The following is an 18,792-nucleotide window of genomic DNA, read 5'->3' on the forward strand; positions in this document are numbered from 1 at the left end:
TAACAGGGGAGCCAAGGGGGCAACCCATCCTAAGCCCAAAGTTCTAGGAAATTAGATCTCCAACCAAACACAAAAAGGTCACCCATAAAAAGAGTAAATCACTAGGTGAGAGGGGAAAAAGATTCCCACTCACGTAGGGACAAGGTAACATAATTACAAGTCCAAGCAAAAGGTTCTGGGATTGACACCCATCAGGAATATGAAAAATCTTACTTAAGAAAGACTAAGGGAAACATAGTTTCCCAGTACTGACAGCCTGAAGGACTAGTCCTTTTCCCCATAACATGTGAGCAAAAGGCCAGTATAGTGCACTGTAAAAAGTCAGGACAGTGTGTAACAACAAAAACAAAAACTTTAGAGGTCCATAGAATATGGAGGAAAACTTGCTTCAAAAGCACTTTCCCAACAAGGGTTCTTTTTGGTAGTCCTTGGCAAGCTAGAGTCTAGTGGAGGTCATGCTTGGTGTCTTCTTGTTTATTGGATGATTTTTGTTTTCAAACTCAAACTTGCTTTCAGTTGCTTACTGCGCATTAAAGTGAGGCGATCACTTTTATCACATTGCGTTGTGATGCACCCTCTCGTAGGTATGTCATTCCATCTATTTATCTCAGTTATATAAAGAACTTTAAAACCTTATTCAACAAGGGTCTGCTTCCACCTATATCCATGCTAGTATTTCATTTTTCACCTTAAGTCATTGTTTTATATTTCTGATGTTATCTAATAAAGGCTTTAAGATGGAATTTAATAATAGCCCTGTAGGAAGATTCTGAGAGACCACCCTTTAATAGTGAACAGGGAATTGACACCAAAGTATAGCCAAACTCTATCAAGGTAGGCGACTGAGCAGTAAGGTCTAAACTCAGGAAAATGTAGGGGTGGTGCATTGGAACAGTCCCCTCCAATAATTCAGGTTAGACTGGAAAGTATAACATCCAAAATGTATTTGGCCTGAATACTCTTTGCAATTAAAGTAATAGGTAAGTAAGATCACTAAATCCACACTATGCACAGATAGTTAAGTATAGCTGAGATAAGAAACACAAGTTAACTTATACAATAAAGTAAGTGGAGAAAAACATGTATTGTAGAACCAGTTAGAAACGGGTAACATGAGAGCACAGTTTAAACACTGTTATACTGCCTTATAAAATGAGGCCCCTAGCAATTCTAAAGTCCTTCCCTGCTAAAGAGGATGGAGTCATGTACCCTAAAAGTCCCAAATCCCAATGTTAACCCTTTGTAGGGAGTAAGGAGTCTTTTAAAGTAGTCGAGCAAGTTTTGGAAAAACCAACAGGTGAGTGCAAGTCACTCAGGAAGGCAAGAACAAAGGTTAAGTAAAGTTCTTTAGGGGGTCCTCTTCCACTCTAGGGCAAGGAACCCCGAGGGGGGACCCTTAGTCAGAACTCCCCTGATCACAAACTGGCAAGGTAGAGGTTTGATTAGGAGTTTGCGTCAATTAACCCCTATGTCAGGAGGAAGTTAGAAATTGGTATGTAAGCTTGCTTATGTTACTCTGATTACTTCAGAAACCACTTCTGGGATTTCTGAATCTGCTGGGTACCCTTACTTTGATTGTTGGTTCCTTTGGTGGAGGTTGTGGGGGCAGAGGTCATTTTCAGCATCGGGATTGGGTCGAGCTATTCTGTGGTTCCCTGCTCTTTTAAGACGTTTCCTGTGGCTGGACAACCCTGGTACAATGAGATGAAGACTACCACGATTATGATGACCTCGGGAGACTCTAGGACTCATAGGGAGACTGCAGCAATGATCACTGTGCTGAGCCAGGGGATGGTGACCCTCATGGCAGAGATAAAGACGCTCATTCCCGTCTCACAAGGTGAAGGTCTGGAGTTCCAGGTCAGAACACTGGACGGCGACCAGTGCAGTTAAGAGGCCAAGGAGAGAGCTGGCCAGTCCACATCATGTTTCTGGAAGACTTTGGAAGATTTCCAAGGGCAGGATCTTGGAGCAGTGGTCTGGACTGGTTCTTATTGCCGGTGCAGAGGTTGAAGCACCAATTAAGGACTTCAGGGGGAACAGCACAGAGGAGCAGGGCTTTGCCGGGTCTTGGCTAGAAGCAATGCAGGCTGGCTGAAAAGGTCATCAACAGGATGTTCCTCTTCAAAGAAATCATAGCTCAAACAACAATCTGAATAAGGGCTGCAGGAATCCTCCTTGTATGTTAAATTGGAGCTGGATCCGCCCAGAGTCCAACAATGGTAAGGATCTGCATGATTCCAACTGGTAGGAGCTATCCAATTATGGAAAGCCTCCGGCCTTCACATCTCCACAGCAAAAAAAGCACACACTGGCCAAGATGTGGATTGGGACCAGACAGTTCCAGCCCCCACATCTGGCCATACACGCATAGGCGCTTTGCACAAGAAAGGGTTGTTTCTAGGCCCATTAGGGCAGGAAGAAGGCCAAAGAACAAGATGGTCAATGGATAGGCAAAAAAGTGTGGCATGACCATTTTAGAGTATATTGTACAAAAAATTGCATTACGCAGTAAATGCAAAATGGCACAAGAGAAAAATAAAAATCATAGTAGAAAAATATCCACTGCCACCAGCCAATCTTGGACACATCATGCAAGTAACAGAAATGTTACTAAAATAAAATTAAAAGGGAGACAATGTACCCCTGCCACACTTAATTGTAAAGTGATATGTGCAGTATAAAACAAGGAATTTCGTGATGGGGGACAGTCGCCCTGCACAGATAGCCATAGGGACCGATCAGTGCCCCAAAATAGATGAGATAAGCAAGTTAAGTGAAGCAGGAAAGTGTTACTTGCCTTTTTAAAGCCACATTAGAAAACAAACAAAAGGAAAAAGTTGGGGGTGGGAGAGGGAGGGGCATAGAGGTATATGGACGGAAAGCAGCAGAAAAATGAATCTTTCCTTGAAGGCTTCATTCAAGAGGTTTAATTTGGTGACATTTGAATTTTAGGAATAAGAATATTTCAGCATGGGGGCAGTTTAATTTTTTGATCCTTTCTCACATTTCCAGCTTTACCATTATACTGTGTGCTTTGAGCACTAGAAAGAGACTTTTCAAATTGCTGAAGGAGTTTGTTTTAAACACTTTAGGGACATTCTATTTTTCCAGAGAAATGTGAATATTGCATAATTTTCCATAGGACATCCCATCTGATATTCCCTCTTAGAACACTATTTGTGGACCAGGAAGTAAAACAGAGACCACTTTATTGAGAAGCTTGTGCAAGGAATATTATGTTAAAATTAGCTCACCTAATCTACTTTAACTTGCACCTCCATCTGCGGGGCCCTGAGGGTTTTTGAAGACGTACGCAGGTTTGGTCATGCAGCATTCCAAAGACGTGGAGGACCACAAAAGGAATGTAAAGACATATAATATGCTGGTAGTATAACTTCTCTGCTTGGCAGGGGATATGTGATCCTTGCTTTAATTGTATTAACCAAGCTGTTTGCATCCATGCAGGAACGGTGGCTGCTGTGAACACGGATGCTGAGTGGCACGAAGAGGGTAGTGGGGGGAATGGTACAGTATTATGATTGTTTCCTTTTGATGTATTTAACTAAACTACACCTTTACCTGACTGATTCATTCATTGGCAAATTATTTGCCATCCCTAAATATTGATAAATGAGGGGGTTGGCCAAGTTATATATGTGTTGTCTAGATTAGCTAAAAGGAAATTCTTGCAACTGGATGAGGAGAGGATTAAGCATATTGTATAAATAGCTAATTGAGCAAAAAAGGAGGGAGCTATGGGGAGATAGGAGGGGTAATTACTCAAAAGTACAATGAAAAATGATTCATGATAAAAAAATGGAAAGGGAAATATTGAAAGATGGAATTTAAGAATGATATATTATCAGTAAGTTTATTTTCAAGAACAAAAACAAATAGGTAAGTGAAACTCTTTTAAGCATGTACAAAATAGAAGAATTGAGAAGAAAGAATGTTTTGAAGAGGGTACATTAAGAGGTAGAGAATGGCGAGGCAGCTGCATTTAATATTGCTAGATATCAGCTGAATGTGCGTAATTGGGGTAACTGCTGCCCGTTTGTTTACATTTTTTGTTTTATTTGAGTTTCAGAAAGGGTGATGGTTTGGAGGGTGGTTGTTGACATTTTTGCCCTTTAATTTTGATATGCATTTGTTTTAATTTACGCTTTCATTCCATTTTGATTTTTTATTTAAAATGGTATCATTGTTAATTAATAAACTAGCCGTTAAACATTTTAATTGATATTTTTAAATTATTCAACCATGTCAAACTCAAGATATTAACATAAAACCTGAGAATAGGAAAGATGCCATATCGGTGAGAAGATCGGGAGCAATGATAGGCAGCCGAGAAGACCGTAGGTGGTAGGAAGACACAAGGGAGAGATTAGTAGAGAGTGATTAAAATACAATAAGCGTTTTTTGTAGCAAAGATTAAGAGATATTCACGTAGGTGGGTTGAGGGAATAGCTTTGAGCATTGGGAGAGACTAGTGAATGTTCCAAGAGTACTTTTCAGAAAATGTTTATTTTAAGAATCTCTTGGTGCAGAGAAGTCTGTTGCACTAAGATTATTACAATGGGCTGTACAGTATCGTACAAAATAGGTTTTGTTCAATTGCCCATGCTACACTTGGATGTTCCATGAAGATACTAATCACATAGTGATCACCCATAAAACAAATCATTATCCCACTCTTTTTGTGGTGATTTTATTGGTCTATGAAAGTGTTATGCTGAGGCCAACACAGTGTTAGGAATATGACTGAAGAATAAAAATGTCTGCCAAAAAAAACAAGGACCAAGTGAAAAGCCTGCTAAAACAGGTAAAGGTAAAGCAGGGCCAGAAGAAAAAATAGAATGGGGCTGGTCTAAAATAATAATAGTCACAGAATTTGACAGATGAGACTTAACAAGTAACACAAATTAAAAACCTTCTCACAGACACTGAAAGCCATTGGGAGATCAAAGCCTCTTAAGCATTTATTTAAAGTAAGGAAGAGATGCCTTGCACGGAATATGAGTTTAGAAGAAAAAGTGTATGTATAACAGATAAAAGAAATGTCATAGTGCAGCTTTGGGGATTTCCTTACTGACTAATTTCTGCTTATTGAGTACAATTCTCTTTCTTTATAACGTATGCACTCTTCTCCTTCTACTGCTAAGACTTAGTATCATACCTTGACATAGATCCTGGGGCTAAGATCATTTTTTATCAATCTATGCACTTTTGGTATCTATTACTGTGATGTTGTAATTGTACATGGATCATTGATCTTTGATCAATTACAAGAAAGAAACAAGGGAAATAATAATACTTTGCCCTCATTTTCACCTTCTTTCTTTACTCCCATTTCTTTTATTTAGCACCTCGAGGCAAATACTTGCCGCATCTAACATATTGTACAACTTTTTTTCTCTACCCTACTCATGTGTCCTCCTTTCTTCCTGCTGTCAAATCAAACATTGTTTTTCTGTGTTTTGTTGACCCAATAGGTTTCGTTTTTTTAGATGTTTATCTTTCTTTTCCCATTTCTTAGTTTGCCTTCCTTTATCCCACATGTTTACATTTGTGTATTTGTTCTTCCTGTCCTTGGAATTTAAAAAATGAAATATATTCTTCCTCTTTCTAGATTTATTTTCTGGGATTTCCCTTCATCTTTACATCCCCTCTCATCTTTATTCATGTATTAAATGTTTCATTATATCCTTTTGTAGCTGCCTTTGAAAATAAATACCCACACAAGTATACAAGCTATTGTACATATGTTGGCACACTCAAACTTCACAACCTTGGGTACCTCTTTCTAGGATATGTCTCTACTCTTAACTTCTTTTCCAGTTCACATTATCTGATGCCACAATGTATTTGAGCTTCCCAAAGAGCAGTGTGCCTACTTAAGGAATTGCACTATTCACCCTAAACATGTAACATGTACTTCTTTTTTTCAGATGCCCCAGGTCAGTATGGGTCCTATTTCTCGGACGATGCTTACATAGCCCTACCACGGCAGATGTTTCCCAGAAGGTGAGTCCATTAGATAAATGATTTGGCTTGTAAGATCATCTTAGTCCTAGTATCACCTTGGATACACGCAGTTTCTCTAATAAACCTATTTCCTGTGTGAGAACATCTTACAAAGGTCCATGTATGCCTATTTCTGTGCTATATATATATATATATCACTTGGCCTCTGCAGCACATTTTTCCAAGAGCCATCGCATGGATCACCTCATTTCTATCTGATAGACCTGAGAGTCTTCTCAAATAACGCTGAAGCACCACCAGCCCCTATCACTTGAGGTGTTCTGCAGTGTTCATGCATTTCCCCGACCCTCTACAATATATTTAAAAAAACCTCTCTGACCACCTTGATGAAAAAGGGATCTTATACACGAACTATGCGGCCGATATGCAGGTCTTTCTACCACTAACCAGGGACTGGCACTGACAATGAAAACCTACTGGCAATCTATCACACCATCCAGGCTTGGAAGGCAACCCACGGGCTCTGTCTAAATGATAAAGCATAAATCCTGGTGGTTGGGACTTCTAATAACCTTTCCAAGCTAAAACCAGTCTACAAATCTTTCCCATTGACCTTGGGGTTCTACCATGACTCAACACTCTCACTAGCAAGACAAGTCAACGCAACTGCGTTGTCTACTGCGTACACTTCAAAGCTAATTAACGGGTGCAGACTATTCCCCACAGCTGAACACTGTGTTTCCATTGCTAGAGCCCTCATAGGGTCAAGACTGGACTATTGCAATGCCCTTTTTGCTGGAACTTTACAGCGCAACTTGGACAAACTGCAAATCATACAAAACAATACTCTCAGAGCTGCCTTAAACATCCCAAAATGAAATCACATCTCTCAAGCAAGGAAAAAGGTGCACTGTTTACCCATTTGGAAGCGTATCATCTTCAAAACCTTAGCCATTACTCACAAATGCCTTGCCAACGAAGCCCCCAGTTATCTCTCTCAGAACTTTACTAAAAATGTCTTGACCAAACCTACCCTTTCATCAACTTACCACCCGACTCTTTAGGCGGAGGAGAGCAGTGGGGGTGGGGGGGGGCGGGATCTACCTTCCCAGTGAAAGTGGTTAAGACCTGAAACGCACTACACTTAACACTTAAAGCTGAACAATCATACTGGGTGTTTAGAAAACAATTTAACACTCTGCTTTTCTCCACAAACCTACTGTTAGTGTGATCTCATGTTCCAATGACAATGTTTCTACTGTTGCTTATTGTACCACTATGATAAGTCATTAATCTACGTGCCAAGTAACTGCTCACATTAATTGCCAAGCATGCCTTAATTGTATGAATTAGCGCAGTGATACCATAGGGTTTAGCGTGCATTACAAATGCCTAAATAAATAAATCTGTGTGTGTATATATATATATATATATATATATATATATATATATATATATATAATGTGTTCAATGAAAAACGTTGTTAAAGATACGTTATGGTTACTTTGCACTGATAACCTATCCATATCATGGTTACAAGTAAAACCGAAACCCCCCACAAAATAACCAGTTATGGTAAGCTAAGCAACCATAACCCGTGCCACCACTTTGCACTGCCAAGTCTAACACCCATGGCATCAATGATAACATCACAGATGTCATTGATGACATCGCTGATGATGTCACATGTCTGGCTCCCTTTTTTTGTCCACTGACATATCTAGGCCAGGTGGTTTTCTTCACTGACAGTCAGGAACTAAAATTCAAAAGGTACTATATTTGTAGACCATACCCTTCTCATATGTTCTTACATTACTTTCCTTAGGGTTCAGTCGCATCATATGATACATATACATAGGGCAAGAAGCAGGCCTGAAACACAGCAATCCTTTCGGTGCATGAAGATAATCAGTTATGTTATGAACACTTTCTCGTAATACTGCTGCTTTTTTGCTTACTTTACTTTCCCTGTATATGCTCCCTGTTTATGCTCATATTTGTATGCGTTGTGGCATCTTTGTTTTGTGTGTAGTAGTACAATTCTGTGGTAAGTGAGGCATTATTCTCTACTTATTACATGTTTCACAGTACCCAAACTGTGACACAAAAGCATTCATAATTTTACTATCCAACATGGCAAGATTTTGAATATTGCACTTCTATGGTGCATGCTTCAGACAATGCCTACGTTTCTACATGAGTAGGTTCCTATACTGGAAAGAACTCTGTAATGCAATGGTGTTTATAGCAATGCATTGCTTAATGAACTATGTATCTCATGATAGTTCTCCCAATGACTTCTGATAGTTTTCTGCCAACATATCTTGTGGAGGCTTTTCATGAAAAGTAAATGCACATGTGATATGATCGATGACATATGTGATGTCATCTTTGATGTCATGGGTGTTAGTCTTAGCAGTGCACAGTGGTGGTGCGAGGTATGGTTGCTTAGTTTACCATAACTGCGAATTTCTTGGGTTTTACTTGTAACCATAATATGGATAGGTTGTTATTAGTGCAAAGTAACTAGAAATTCAGAGCGGGCCATAAACCTTTTTTGCAAAGTTTGTTGAGGATTCATCCAGGGGGAGCGAAGTTATAAGCTGCCCAAAAAGTGCTATGCAACTTAACCATAACTACACGGACGCTACCGCAGGACATGTAATATATATTTATTTAAAGTGTGATATAGTTTACACAAGAAAACTTTACACACACATCAGTAGATTTGACACAATAGTAAAATACATTTTCACAAAACCCATCAAAAGCATAAAACTCATATCGCATTATATATATTTCTCCATAAGAACCATTTTAAAACAAAGACATTTCATGCAAAGTCTCTAGCATTTTTAAAAGATTCATCATATTGATTAACAATCTATCGTTTGGAGTCACTAAAAGTTGCCACCAAAAAGACTCCTAATTTAACAGAGGGCGAGTGCAAAAGTATTGTTTAAAAGTTTCTTTTCGATGAACAGCTAAAACCGGGCATTCCACAACAAGATGTTTCAAGGATTCACATTCAGTATATCAGCATCAACATGATCGTTCGGGGGATGGAACCGATGCCCGATCGGCCAAACACATCGATGGTTGAGAGTAGATTTAATTTTATGCGCAACCAAAAATGTCTAATAGCACTTGATGCATGTTTTATCTGATATTTCTGGGGAAAATTGAACGGCTTGATATCCAAAGAAGAATGATCAAATGGCTTACAAGTAGACAACTTTGTCCTGTTGGTAATCCAGTAGTTTTCAAGAAGTGATTTCTTAATTTTGGCTGTGTAATCTCCAATTCGTCCAAAGGTGTTGCTCGATCGAAAGCAGGAATCCGTACTGCATCCACCCAGACCTTAAGCACAGCGCATTTGTTCTGGATATATACTGCATTCAGTTGGTCAAATAGAGTCGATACTGGTGGGAACAGAGACGAATTATTTTCCAAAATATCTTGGTGGCCAAGGATGTAGCACCCAAGATATGCCTAACCGGCGGGTAAGGGGGTGGCAGCTGGAATACACAAAAAGCTTTTCCAAATAGTGGACTCTATCTTGTCCCACTTAAACCCTCCTCCCGTACTTCCACACCATAGGATAATGTTGGGACTAGAACTAGGTTGTACATTTTAATCGCTGGAAGAAGTGAAAATCGGCTGTATTTTCTGTCCAGCACTCGTAGTTGTGGTAAAGCTGAAACTGCATCTAGCTTCAAAGCTTGATTAGCATGCACAACTGATCTGTTTGATTTAACCAGTACCGAAAGATACCTAAATTCTGTAACCACCTCTAGCTTTTTATTGTCAATTCACCAACCAAACTTTGAACTACCTGACAGGATCTTCCTACGATTAATGACCAAGATTTTTGATTTTGACACATTAATCTCTAATCCAAGTTCGCCAAAGAAACCTGTAGTCCGGGTAAGCGATTTTTGTAGGCCTATTGGAGTATAATCAATCAATACAAGATTGTCAGCATATAGGAGATATTGAATATGCATATATATATAGACAAAATCGTAGTTAAGGTCCAATTAAATTGGGCAACAAACCCCTTGAAAATCAGCAGATGTAGGAAGTCATGTGGTGACTCCTCTCAGGAGGGAGAACATTAATATCTTCCCCCTCAGGGCTCAAGTGGAGAGTACACTTAATATGCTAATTTCTGGTTGCACCACATTCAATTGGTATGATGATGAGTCCCCTCACTTTTTTTTTTTTTTGGACTTAACCCCTGCTTGCCCTACCTGGAGGATTGTCATTTGAGCCCAGACATAGTGCTAACACATTTGTACTGCACATGCAGCCTGTTGCACGGTTTCCTCTTCTCTCTGAACTTCAAGAAGTCCAGCATTTCACCTTCCCATCTCGTGGGTTAATCTGAGCAGTATTGGGCACACACCTGTGCAGAATTTTGTCTCCTGAAGATTGGGTGGCAAATATCCTGTGGATTGGCCCTGTCTTTTCTTTACACATGCAGAAAGTTCCGGCCCCTGCCTTTCTGTGTATTCTGGGCCTTTTAACCTAATGCATTCTGGTGGTTCCAGGGTCTAGTTACCCATGGAGGCACACCAGTTCCTTCTTTGAAGTCAGTGGTTTCAGATTAACATGTCAGACATATAATGGGTTTTACATTCTGCTTGATATCTCTGGTGAGCTCAGTAGGACAACATGCTGAGCGTGGTGTTCCTTTGGCAACCTTGGCCACAACTGATGGGCATGGATGCCTTCTTAAATTGCTAAGGTGCTCTCCTGCAAGTTCTTACTGTGAACAGACTCTGATCCCCGACAGAGGCTTGATAATGATGTGTTAATTGTATAGCGCCTTAACCCAAAGTGCTTTAGAGGGCACATATTTACATACAATATCACCCAACTGAAACCATCTGTCTAGAGCTGTGGGCTATCGGGCTAACTGTTGGAAAAGAATTGGTGTAGTGACACTGTGTGGGATTACACAACACTTATCTGCTTGGTATTAGGTAACCTACCTTTTCGTATAGGTCTGTACTACAAAAGTTCGTATTGATAAAGAGGGGTAAATGTGAGCCGCAGACATGAAATTCGCAAATGCAGGTATCCAAGTAACACTTACACTCAAGGTTTCAGTTACAAATAGTTACTTATCATTTTTTAAATAAGTGTTCTTTAAAAAAGGGCAAGATATGTAACAAATATACTTTAAAATACTTTTCAGAATCAGCACAAGTTAGTGGATACTCTTTGGATATGCTTCTTACACCCGAAGGTGACTCCATTCACAAGGACAGTAATGGCATTCATATATCACTAGTTATACTTTGCAGATTCAGAGGTTGCAGAATGGAAAGGTTAAAGGAAGCAAAGGTTAAAAGGTTCTCAGGGTATGTGGGTATACTTACATTTTCCAATGAAGTCTAGACAATCCTTTCCCAGCAATAATAGTCTAAAACAAGTTACCACCTATAAGGGACAAACATATCAAAGTCAATGGACTAGAAGAGTGAGCAGGGAGCCAGGACAGCCAATGTCAATTGGAGCACAGTCTATGGAGCTGAGGCACTTCTTAGATAAAAGTCTTGCCCAAAGTTAGTTTTGTAGAAAAATCACTTATAGGGTCACAAGCTGTGAAACCTGTGAATAAGCAATGTTGGAATCAACTCTAAAGGTAAGCCAATTCCTAACTGGGAAGAGCACAGCTAACCGACAATGAGGTAAGTACCTCAAGTCTAAACATTACCTCTGGTTTGAAGAAGAGGGGCCCAGTTGGATTCTGTCTTGTTGCAGTGATGCAGACCCTGGGTTCCTGAGACTCAGTCATGGGGCAAGAGGAAGGACGTCTGAAGGGCTCCTGCTGCGGCAATTTGTAGGTCCAGCAGGATGCAGCAAGCTTCGTTCAGTTTCTTCGTCGGGTCTTTCTCCCAGTGGTAGACTCTGCCTCTAGTCCCAAAACCCTCACCTTTTAAGCAGGTTTCTCCCATTCATGCACAGCCTAGGCTGTCAATGACACAGCAGGGTGGCTGTCCTGAACGCACAGCCAGCCAGCCAATCAGGACTGGTTGCATTCGGGCATTCCTAGAGACAAAGGACAGGGGAGTTTCAGGAACCTCCCTCACATCCTGCCTTGTCAGACACACTTGAGCCAGAGGTGGGTTTTAGGGCTGATGCCTGCCAAAGGCAAAACAAACTCGACTTAACTCAGCCTCAACAGACAGAGTAAAATCCAAGAAAGACCTCACAAACAGAAAATGGTGAAAAATTGCCATTTTGACATCCATGGGTGCTATACTGCAGCTGAGGATTCAGCCTGTGGTAGGAAAGCACAATGGTAGGAAAATGCAACCACTGCCACCAGCCACCTTCTATCAAGGTGCAAAATTAAACCACTGCCACCAATCATTTAATGTAGTGAGGGTAGCATACAAAATGTTACATGACAGTGTTAGGATAAGGGGCTACTAGGTAATCCCCCAGCACTCCACATACGATGGTGTGTGCTGGACCTACAAAAATAAGTTAAGTGCAGTCAATTTAACTTCGCTGTTCTTGTGAATGGTAGTTCACACAAGAAAAGGTATTTAAACCTTATGAGAAATCTAAAGGAGTTCTCAGTGACACTGCACTGAAGGTGCTGTGTGTCACCATACAAAAAGTAGATACCTATGGAGTTTGTCAGACTCCAAAAATAGAGGAAACATATAATCCAAATCAGGTCAAAATACATGAGAGAGTGAGAAAAAGGTCTCACTCCAGGGTTAAAATTAAAAAGTCCTAAAGTCCAGCAAAAGAGCTTGTGGTCTCTAAGGTTGAAGGGAATTAGCACAGAAATTAGAATTCAACCTAACACTAACCCCGCTTGCTTGCATTCCTTCCTTCTATGTCAGGCAAGTGTCTGTGTATCCCTACAGACAACACTGAGGCCATGCACTACCTCAACAAGCAGGGTCATGTTGGGTTGTTGTCTCTGTGCAGCTAAGCAATGTGCCTAATTCTGGGCTCTTGAGAACGATGTGGCTGTGGCGGCTGCCCCTTTTGTCAGAACAGAGCTCAATGCATATGTGCTGATCAGACTTTGGCCTCCCATAAGTAGGAGCTCATCCAGGGAGCTATAATGGAGATCCGTGCCTTCTGGGGGACTCCTCAGGTGGACCTCTTTGTTTCCAGTGTGAGTTCTGCTTCAGGGAATTTCCTTCACAAGGAACTCTGGAGCAAACAGTGGTTGTTGAATGGAAACTCAAATTCCTTTAACTTTCGCTAGCTCGGTGGAGACTCTGAAGTTCAGATGCATGTTGAATCCGAATGCCCCAGACTTCCCCTAGATGACGTGGTAACCCGGAGCTTCGGAAGATGTTCATCTGCCTCCTGTAACACCTCCTGGGCAGGGTGGATATACTCTCCCACTTGGGGTTGCCGGATACTCCATCTGAGCCTCAGCAGCCTGCAACTATATGCTTGGCTGTTGCGAGGTTAAGGTAGAAGGTAGTGGGACTTGAAGGATGAACTACTATATGTGTTCCTTACCAATCGGAGGCCAGCCACCAAGTCTTTCTATGCCTGCAATTGGAATATGTTCTTGACTTTGTGTATGGAGAGAGGTCTGCACCGTGTCATCTGTTCAACTTTATCTGTACTAGATTTCCTGCTTTGTTTGACCTAGACGGGTATGGACATTGGCACAGTTGAAGGGATACCTGGCTACCATTTTGGTCTTTCAAATGTCTCCAGAGCAGAGCTAATTCTTCCCCACTGTCATGCAGTTATTATAGGGTTTGTGTATCCAACTTCCCCCATTAATGAAACATATACACTTACCACCAGCCGTCGTCTTCTAGTTGTCGGACTCCCAGCTACCACTGGATTAGAAGTATAAGCCAGTTCTTTCCCACAAGAATAGTGTAAATCATGAAGCTTTAGCGAAGGGTTGACTACCAATGCTTGGTACATCACAAATCTGCCAGCTAGTGGAACCATTTTCCTCCCTTCCATTTAGTTGTCTGCAGGGCTAAATGAAATCACATTTCCTAATGTCAAGCTGAAGTCTTTATTTTTTTATTTTTTTTTTTATTTTTTTTACAAATGTAATTATGTAATGTCCTATTGCTTGCTTTATGTTAAAGTTGTAAAGTGCTTCAAATGTATTCACCATTTGGCAAAAATAGCCTTCCACCCACATTTTAAATATATTTTCTTTCCTGTCCCAAAAGACGGTGCGTGCAGAGTACTGCTGTGTTTAGAGATTCGCCTGCTTGTTAAATATTAAACTTATATAAATATGAAATGTAAATAAACTATTCATCTGGGTTTGTCATTTTAGCCAGCCCGAAGCACCTGAGGCAATTGAGCTAGAAGTTCGCACCACCTCCTCCAGTGGTGTCATCCTGTGGCAGGGCGTGGTGAGTATGAAAAAGTGAAGTGAAAAATTATTCCTTTTTGAGATCATTGAAACTGTATGACAGTAAGAATTGCAGAATTTTGATGTCTAACACATAAAATCATAATCCTAAAATTGTCAAGATGTGCCTCAGAACAGTCCAATTCAAACTGTGCGTGTGTGTGTGGAAGCCAGAGGGGCCAGCGGGGTTGTGGAGGAGGGCGGGGGAGGCGCTTCATTATAAGGTGGCCTCTCTGTGGAATTCCACTCTTTCTGCACTTCGAACCAGGCATTCATGAAGTTTTTCAAAGGCCTAAAAATGGAAGTGTTGCTGCAAAATGTTGTTTTTTGCCTAACTTAACATAGTGCTAAATGTTACATATCTAGAGATTGATATCATTTGATTGGATTAACAAAATTATTTTCAAATACTTTTGCATTGACAACCACACAGATTACTTCAAATTGTGGTGTATTTAAATGTAGCACAACTCATCCTTAATGAAAATGTATAGGTAGAAAAGGATGATCAGGTAGACAACGCGGGATTTCATTGCACTACATTGGGGTATGGTGGCTGCTTTGTTGGGCCATTAGTCTGATGTTGGAGCATCTTCATCGAGAAAAGCTAAATGTTTTTTTTTTTCAAGAGGTGTCGTATGGAGCCCTAATTGCGCCGGCATGTGCCGGGATCCAAATACTCAGTTCCATGTTTATTACGCTGTGTAAGGCTCATATTTTAAGGTTAGGCAATGACAAAATATTTAAATTGGTGTCTGCCAAAGTGACATGCAATTATACTATATGATGCAGCTAGCTGGTGTCAGATAAATAGGAAGAGACTGAACTTAGCTTGAATGTTTTCTTCCTGACACGTTTAGTGAGTGAGGTACTTTTAAACCAACCTGCATGCTTAACACATTTCATTCTGGCCACTGGTTAGTCCTTAACGTTACTGGTGTAAGGGAACCCTGTTCCCGTATTCAGGTCCACTGTGCAACACTGTTGCCTCCTTTATGGACAGTATTGCAGGGGAACCATGTTTCCCCTTATTTTTTTACATTAGTAAATGGTTCACTTAAGCACTGTGGCCCAGAAAAGCTGGTGTCGGTGGTACCATTTAAAAAGGTGCACCTTTTCTTAAGTTACTGCAGGAAAATCTCTTCTCCACTACAGTGCCCAAAATGCTGTGCTACACTAAAAGAACCACACAAACAAAGAAATGGTCGACGATCTCGCTTCACTGGGAGCCATAGGAACTACACAGGAGGGTAAAAAGGCCACACTAGCCCAACAATAAACCAACGGTCGTAGTCCCTAACAGATGTGCCCGGGGCTCCATTGAAGTCAATGGAAAGTAATTTGCACTTCCCAGAACGCCTATAGGTCTGCATGCTCTGGCAAAGGTACATGGGTGCTGCTACACAGTGTCAAACAAAATGCCCATCAGAGGTGGCATCCATGCCGGTAAGTCGGGAGAATACTGTGCTCCATCCCATTAATTCAGCATCCCAGGCAAGTCTTCGGAGTTGGAGAGAGACACAACCCACCAGACCAGCGTATCCACCTGTCCCCACTGGGCAAAGGTGCACCCAACATGGATTCTTTTGGCCAACCATTGGAGGCAGTGATTCATTGGATGGTCCCTTGGAGTTAAAAAATAATTCTGGAGTAGAGATCCCATTGTCATCCTTGGGTCAGTCATCTCTCAATGCTTCAGGATCAAATGCCACCAAATGACAACGTTCCGGTGCAGAATGCAAACCTACATGCCCTTTAAGCTCAAACATGAGTGAAGATGGTGACCCTGATCGCCAATCACACTCATTTAGGGGCCTGCTAATCAGTGCTGGCAAACATACGATAACCTTTGCGGCCAAATTCAGGGAATGTGGTTTCTAGGGGAGTCCCAGATGGCCATTCCCCTCGGACACCTACCTCTGTAGGTGTCCGAGGGGAATGGCCATCTGGGACTCCCCTAGAAACCACATTCCATAGTCATTTGTGTGCCCCTTGCCAAAAGGGCACATCATCAAATGACCCCCACAGTAATTCTCAGTCCCCAACCAATCACATAAGACCAACAGTACAGTTGTCTGGGTACTTGATTTCACAACTGTAGACTGCATTTTGGGATCCTTCAGGAAGAAAGTCTTCCTGTGCCAGAATGGCTAAAACGCATGCAACCGCTGTTCAAAAGTACATTCCCACCAACCAGAGCCAGTCCAGCTGCCTGGGACTGTTGAATGACCCAGGCAAACTAAAAGGATCCTTGGCGATAATTCGTACCTTTGGGGCTTAAGCATCCTCCTAGGATCGCAAACATACAAGTTGTACCACAAGTAAGATCTGTATGGACCTCACTGGGGAAAATTGGTCAAAGCAACACAAGCAAACAGTGTAGGGGCTCTAAAGTGGCTACGACGTGTACCTTCTACTTTACAGATGACTCCAGGACTCTTTTGATCTACGAGCAGCGATCTGAATTCGTACTTCCAAATTCCAACCGACAGTTTCTTTGATCTATATTTGCATGGGACTCTGAACTCTCCATTTGTGTCGTACGTCATTACAGTGGTTGCCAATTGTTTAGATAGACATTCTACATTTGTCCATACGTGGACAGGTGTCTAATAAAATTAACCTCTTCTGACAGGGCATCCTGTTCTGCTTTGGCTAAACCCTTAACGGCAAAAGATCTGATGTAATTTGGCATGAACTCCCTACCTTCCAATTGCTCTTCAGGAGATAAGGTGTGTCAAAGGCAGATAGTCCAAGTCTGTCTGGACAGGTCATGAAGCATGCATAGTCCCTAGGTAGTGTACCCGTGGATCTGAGAAGAGAAACGAGGCATTATCATTATCTAGGCTTGCACAGAGTCCTCCCACCACTCATGTGCTCTGGTTCTGTGCAGAACCCAGGCTTACCACGGTTGGACAGCCCAGCAGGTAACCACACTAGAAGTTTGATGTGCTAGGCATGACCAGCAGGAACTTGAGTATGACGAGATGAACTTGTGTGGAGACCGAAGCAGGGATGGAATACAGAGATGGAGACAAAGCACAGACAGGTGGAAGCTTTCAGTCAAATGATGGCAGGCTGACAAGGTTCACAATAACAAAGGATGTGATCAGGTGGAGAGTGTTGGCGATGAGCCAACTTTGTTGACTAGTGCAGAAACGGGTAAGCTGTGTCTTTGTTGGTAGCTCAGCATGAGTGGAGACACTACTGCATTGCTTCCCGAGAGTACCAAGACCTGCAGAGCCATGGATCTGCTTGAGACCCTGAGCTGATTCCTGACACTTGCCTTCACTTCAAGAGGACCTGCTTCATTAGTGGAAACTTGTAATGATGCTACAAATGTTTTTACTGTAGCACATCTTCCACTTGCCTCACACATGTGGCTTGGAGGAAGACTAATTAAAAAAGAGAGAAAAAAAACAGGGAAACAATTTTGAAAAAACCTAAAAGTGCTCAGAGCCTAGGGTTAAGTGAGGGGTGGAAGTTTCGGTTTTACACCATCTGCATGCCACGTCTCTGTCCTTATGCTGACAGGATGTACTGTTCCGTTCCTGCCATGCCTAAACATTTCCTGCACATGGTCTAAATGACTGTTTCATCCCTACCCACTCACTGTCTTCATGCCCTGTTCCACGTTAGCCTACTTGTGCATTGTCTAGTCTTTATTTGGGACTTATGTTATTTAGGCAAGTATTTATTTGATACTCTTTATTTTGTGTTACAATTGTTTCCAATTGCTAACATTGCACTCTAATGCACGCCTTGTTACCTGGAACGATAAGGTCTGATGTTGAGTATTTGTTTACTCACTTGAAACTTAATCCACAATGTTTTTGGAACCAGGAAGGTGCCTGGTGATGAAACCACCGTTCAGAACCTTGAAGGTGTGGCACAGTGATTACTTGACTTGGAATGTGGGCATTAATTGATGGTGTTCTGCCTACATATCAATCCAACAGATGATCGCCATACTGCCACCTTCCATTCCATCTTTCTGCTTACCTTCACCTGTCCCCTCTATCTTAAACTTTCCATCTCCCTTCCCCGCAAACCCTGCCTCCTCCATTTTATTCCCTTGATGGGTGCACTCGCCTCTAACCCCTTCCAGCCCTGCACCCTCTTCCTGCATGGGTTACCTATAGGCTATTGTTCATGCATATTAGTGAGTGCTAATGGCCTCCTCAGTCGGCTCTACTTGTATGGTAACTGCCCACAGCTCTTGCTAATGCCCTCGCCTAGCGCGGCCCATTGCCAGGCAGTACAGGCTGCAGAAGATGCAGTTATCCCCATATTAGCTCTTATGGACTGTCTTAATGTTGTTTGAAATCAAACCAATGAAACCTCAGGACGATGCCAAATTAGGTAAGTGAGAACGCAGCGCGTTTATGTAGTGATATCATTTATTGGACAAACCAAATGAGCACAAT

General features: G+C 41.6%; 1 protein-coding gene across 7 annotated transcripts in view; it reads left to right on the forward strand.

Annotated features, from left to right (window-relative positions):
- Positions 1 to 18,792, forward strand: part of HSPG2 (heparan sulfate proteoglycan 2) — a 1,237,996-nt gene that overhangs the window by 1,180,746 nt on the left and 38,458 nt on the right. For all 7 annotated transcript variants that reach the window (XM_069610942.1, XM_069610946.1, XM_069610944.1 and 4 more), the window contains 3 exons: positions 3,469 to 3,528; positions 5,952 to 6,027; positions 14,288 to 14,366. In XM_069610942.1, the coding sequence (XP_069467043.1) occupies positions 3,469 to 3,528; positions 5,952 to 6,027; positions 14,288 to 14,366 (215 nt within the window). The remainder of the gene's footprint in view (positions 1 to 3,468; positions 3,529 to 5,951; positions 6,028 to 14,287; positions 14,367 to 18,792) is intronic.

Source organism: Ambystoma mexicanum, chromosome 8 (assembly GCF_040938575.1).
Source record: "Ambystoma mexicanum isolate Mex_15411 chromosome 8, UKY_AmexF1_1, whole genome shotgun sequence".
In the NCBI taxonomy this organism is placed as follows: Eukaryota; Metazoa; Chordata; class Amphibia; order Caudata; family Ambystomatidae; genus Ambystoma; species Ambystoma mexicanum.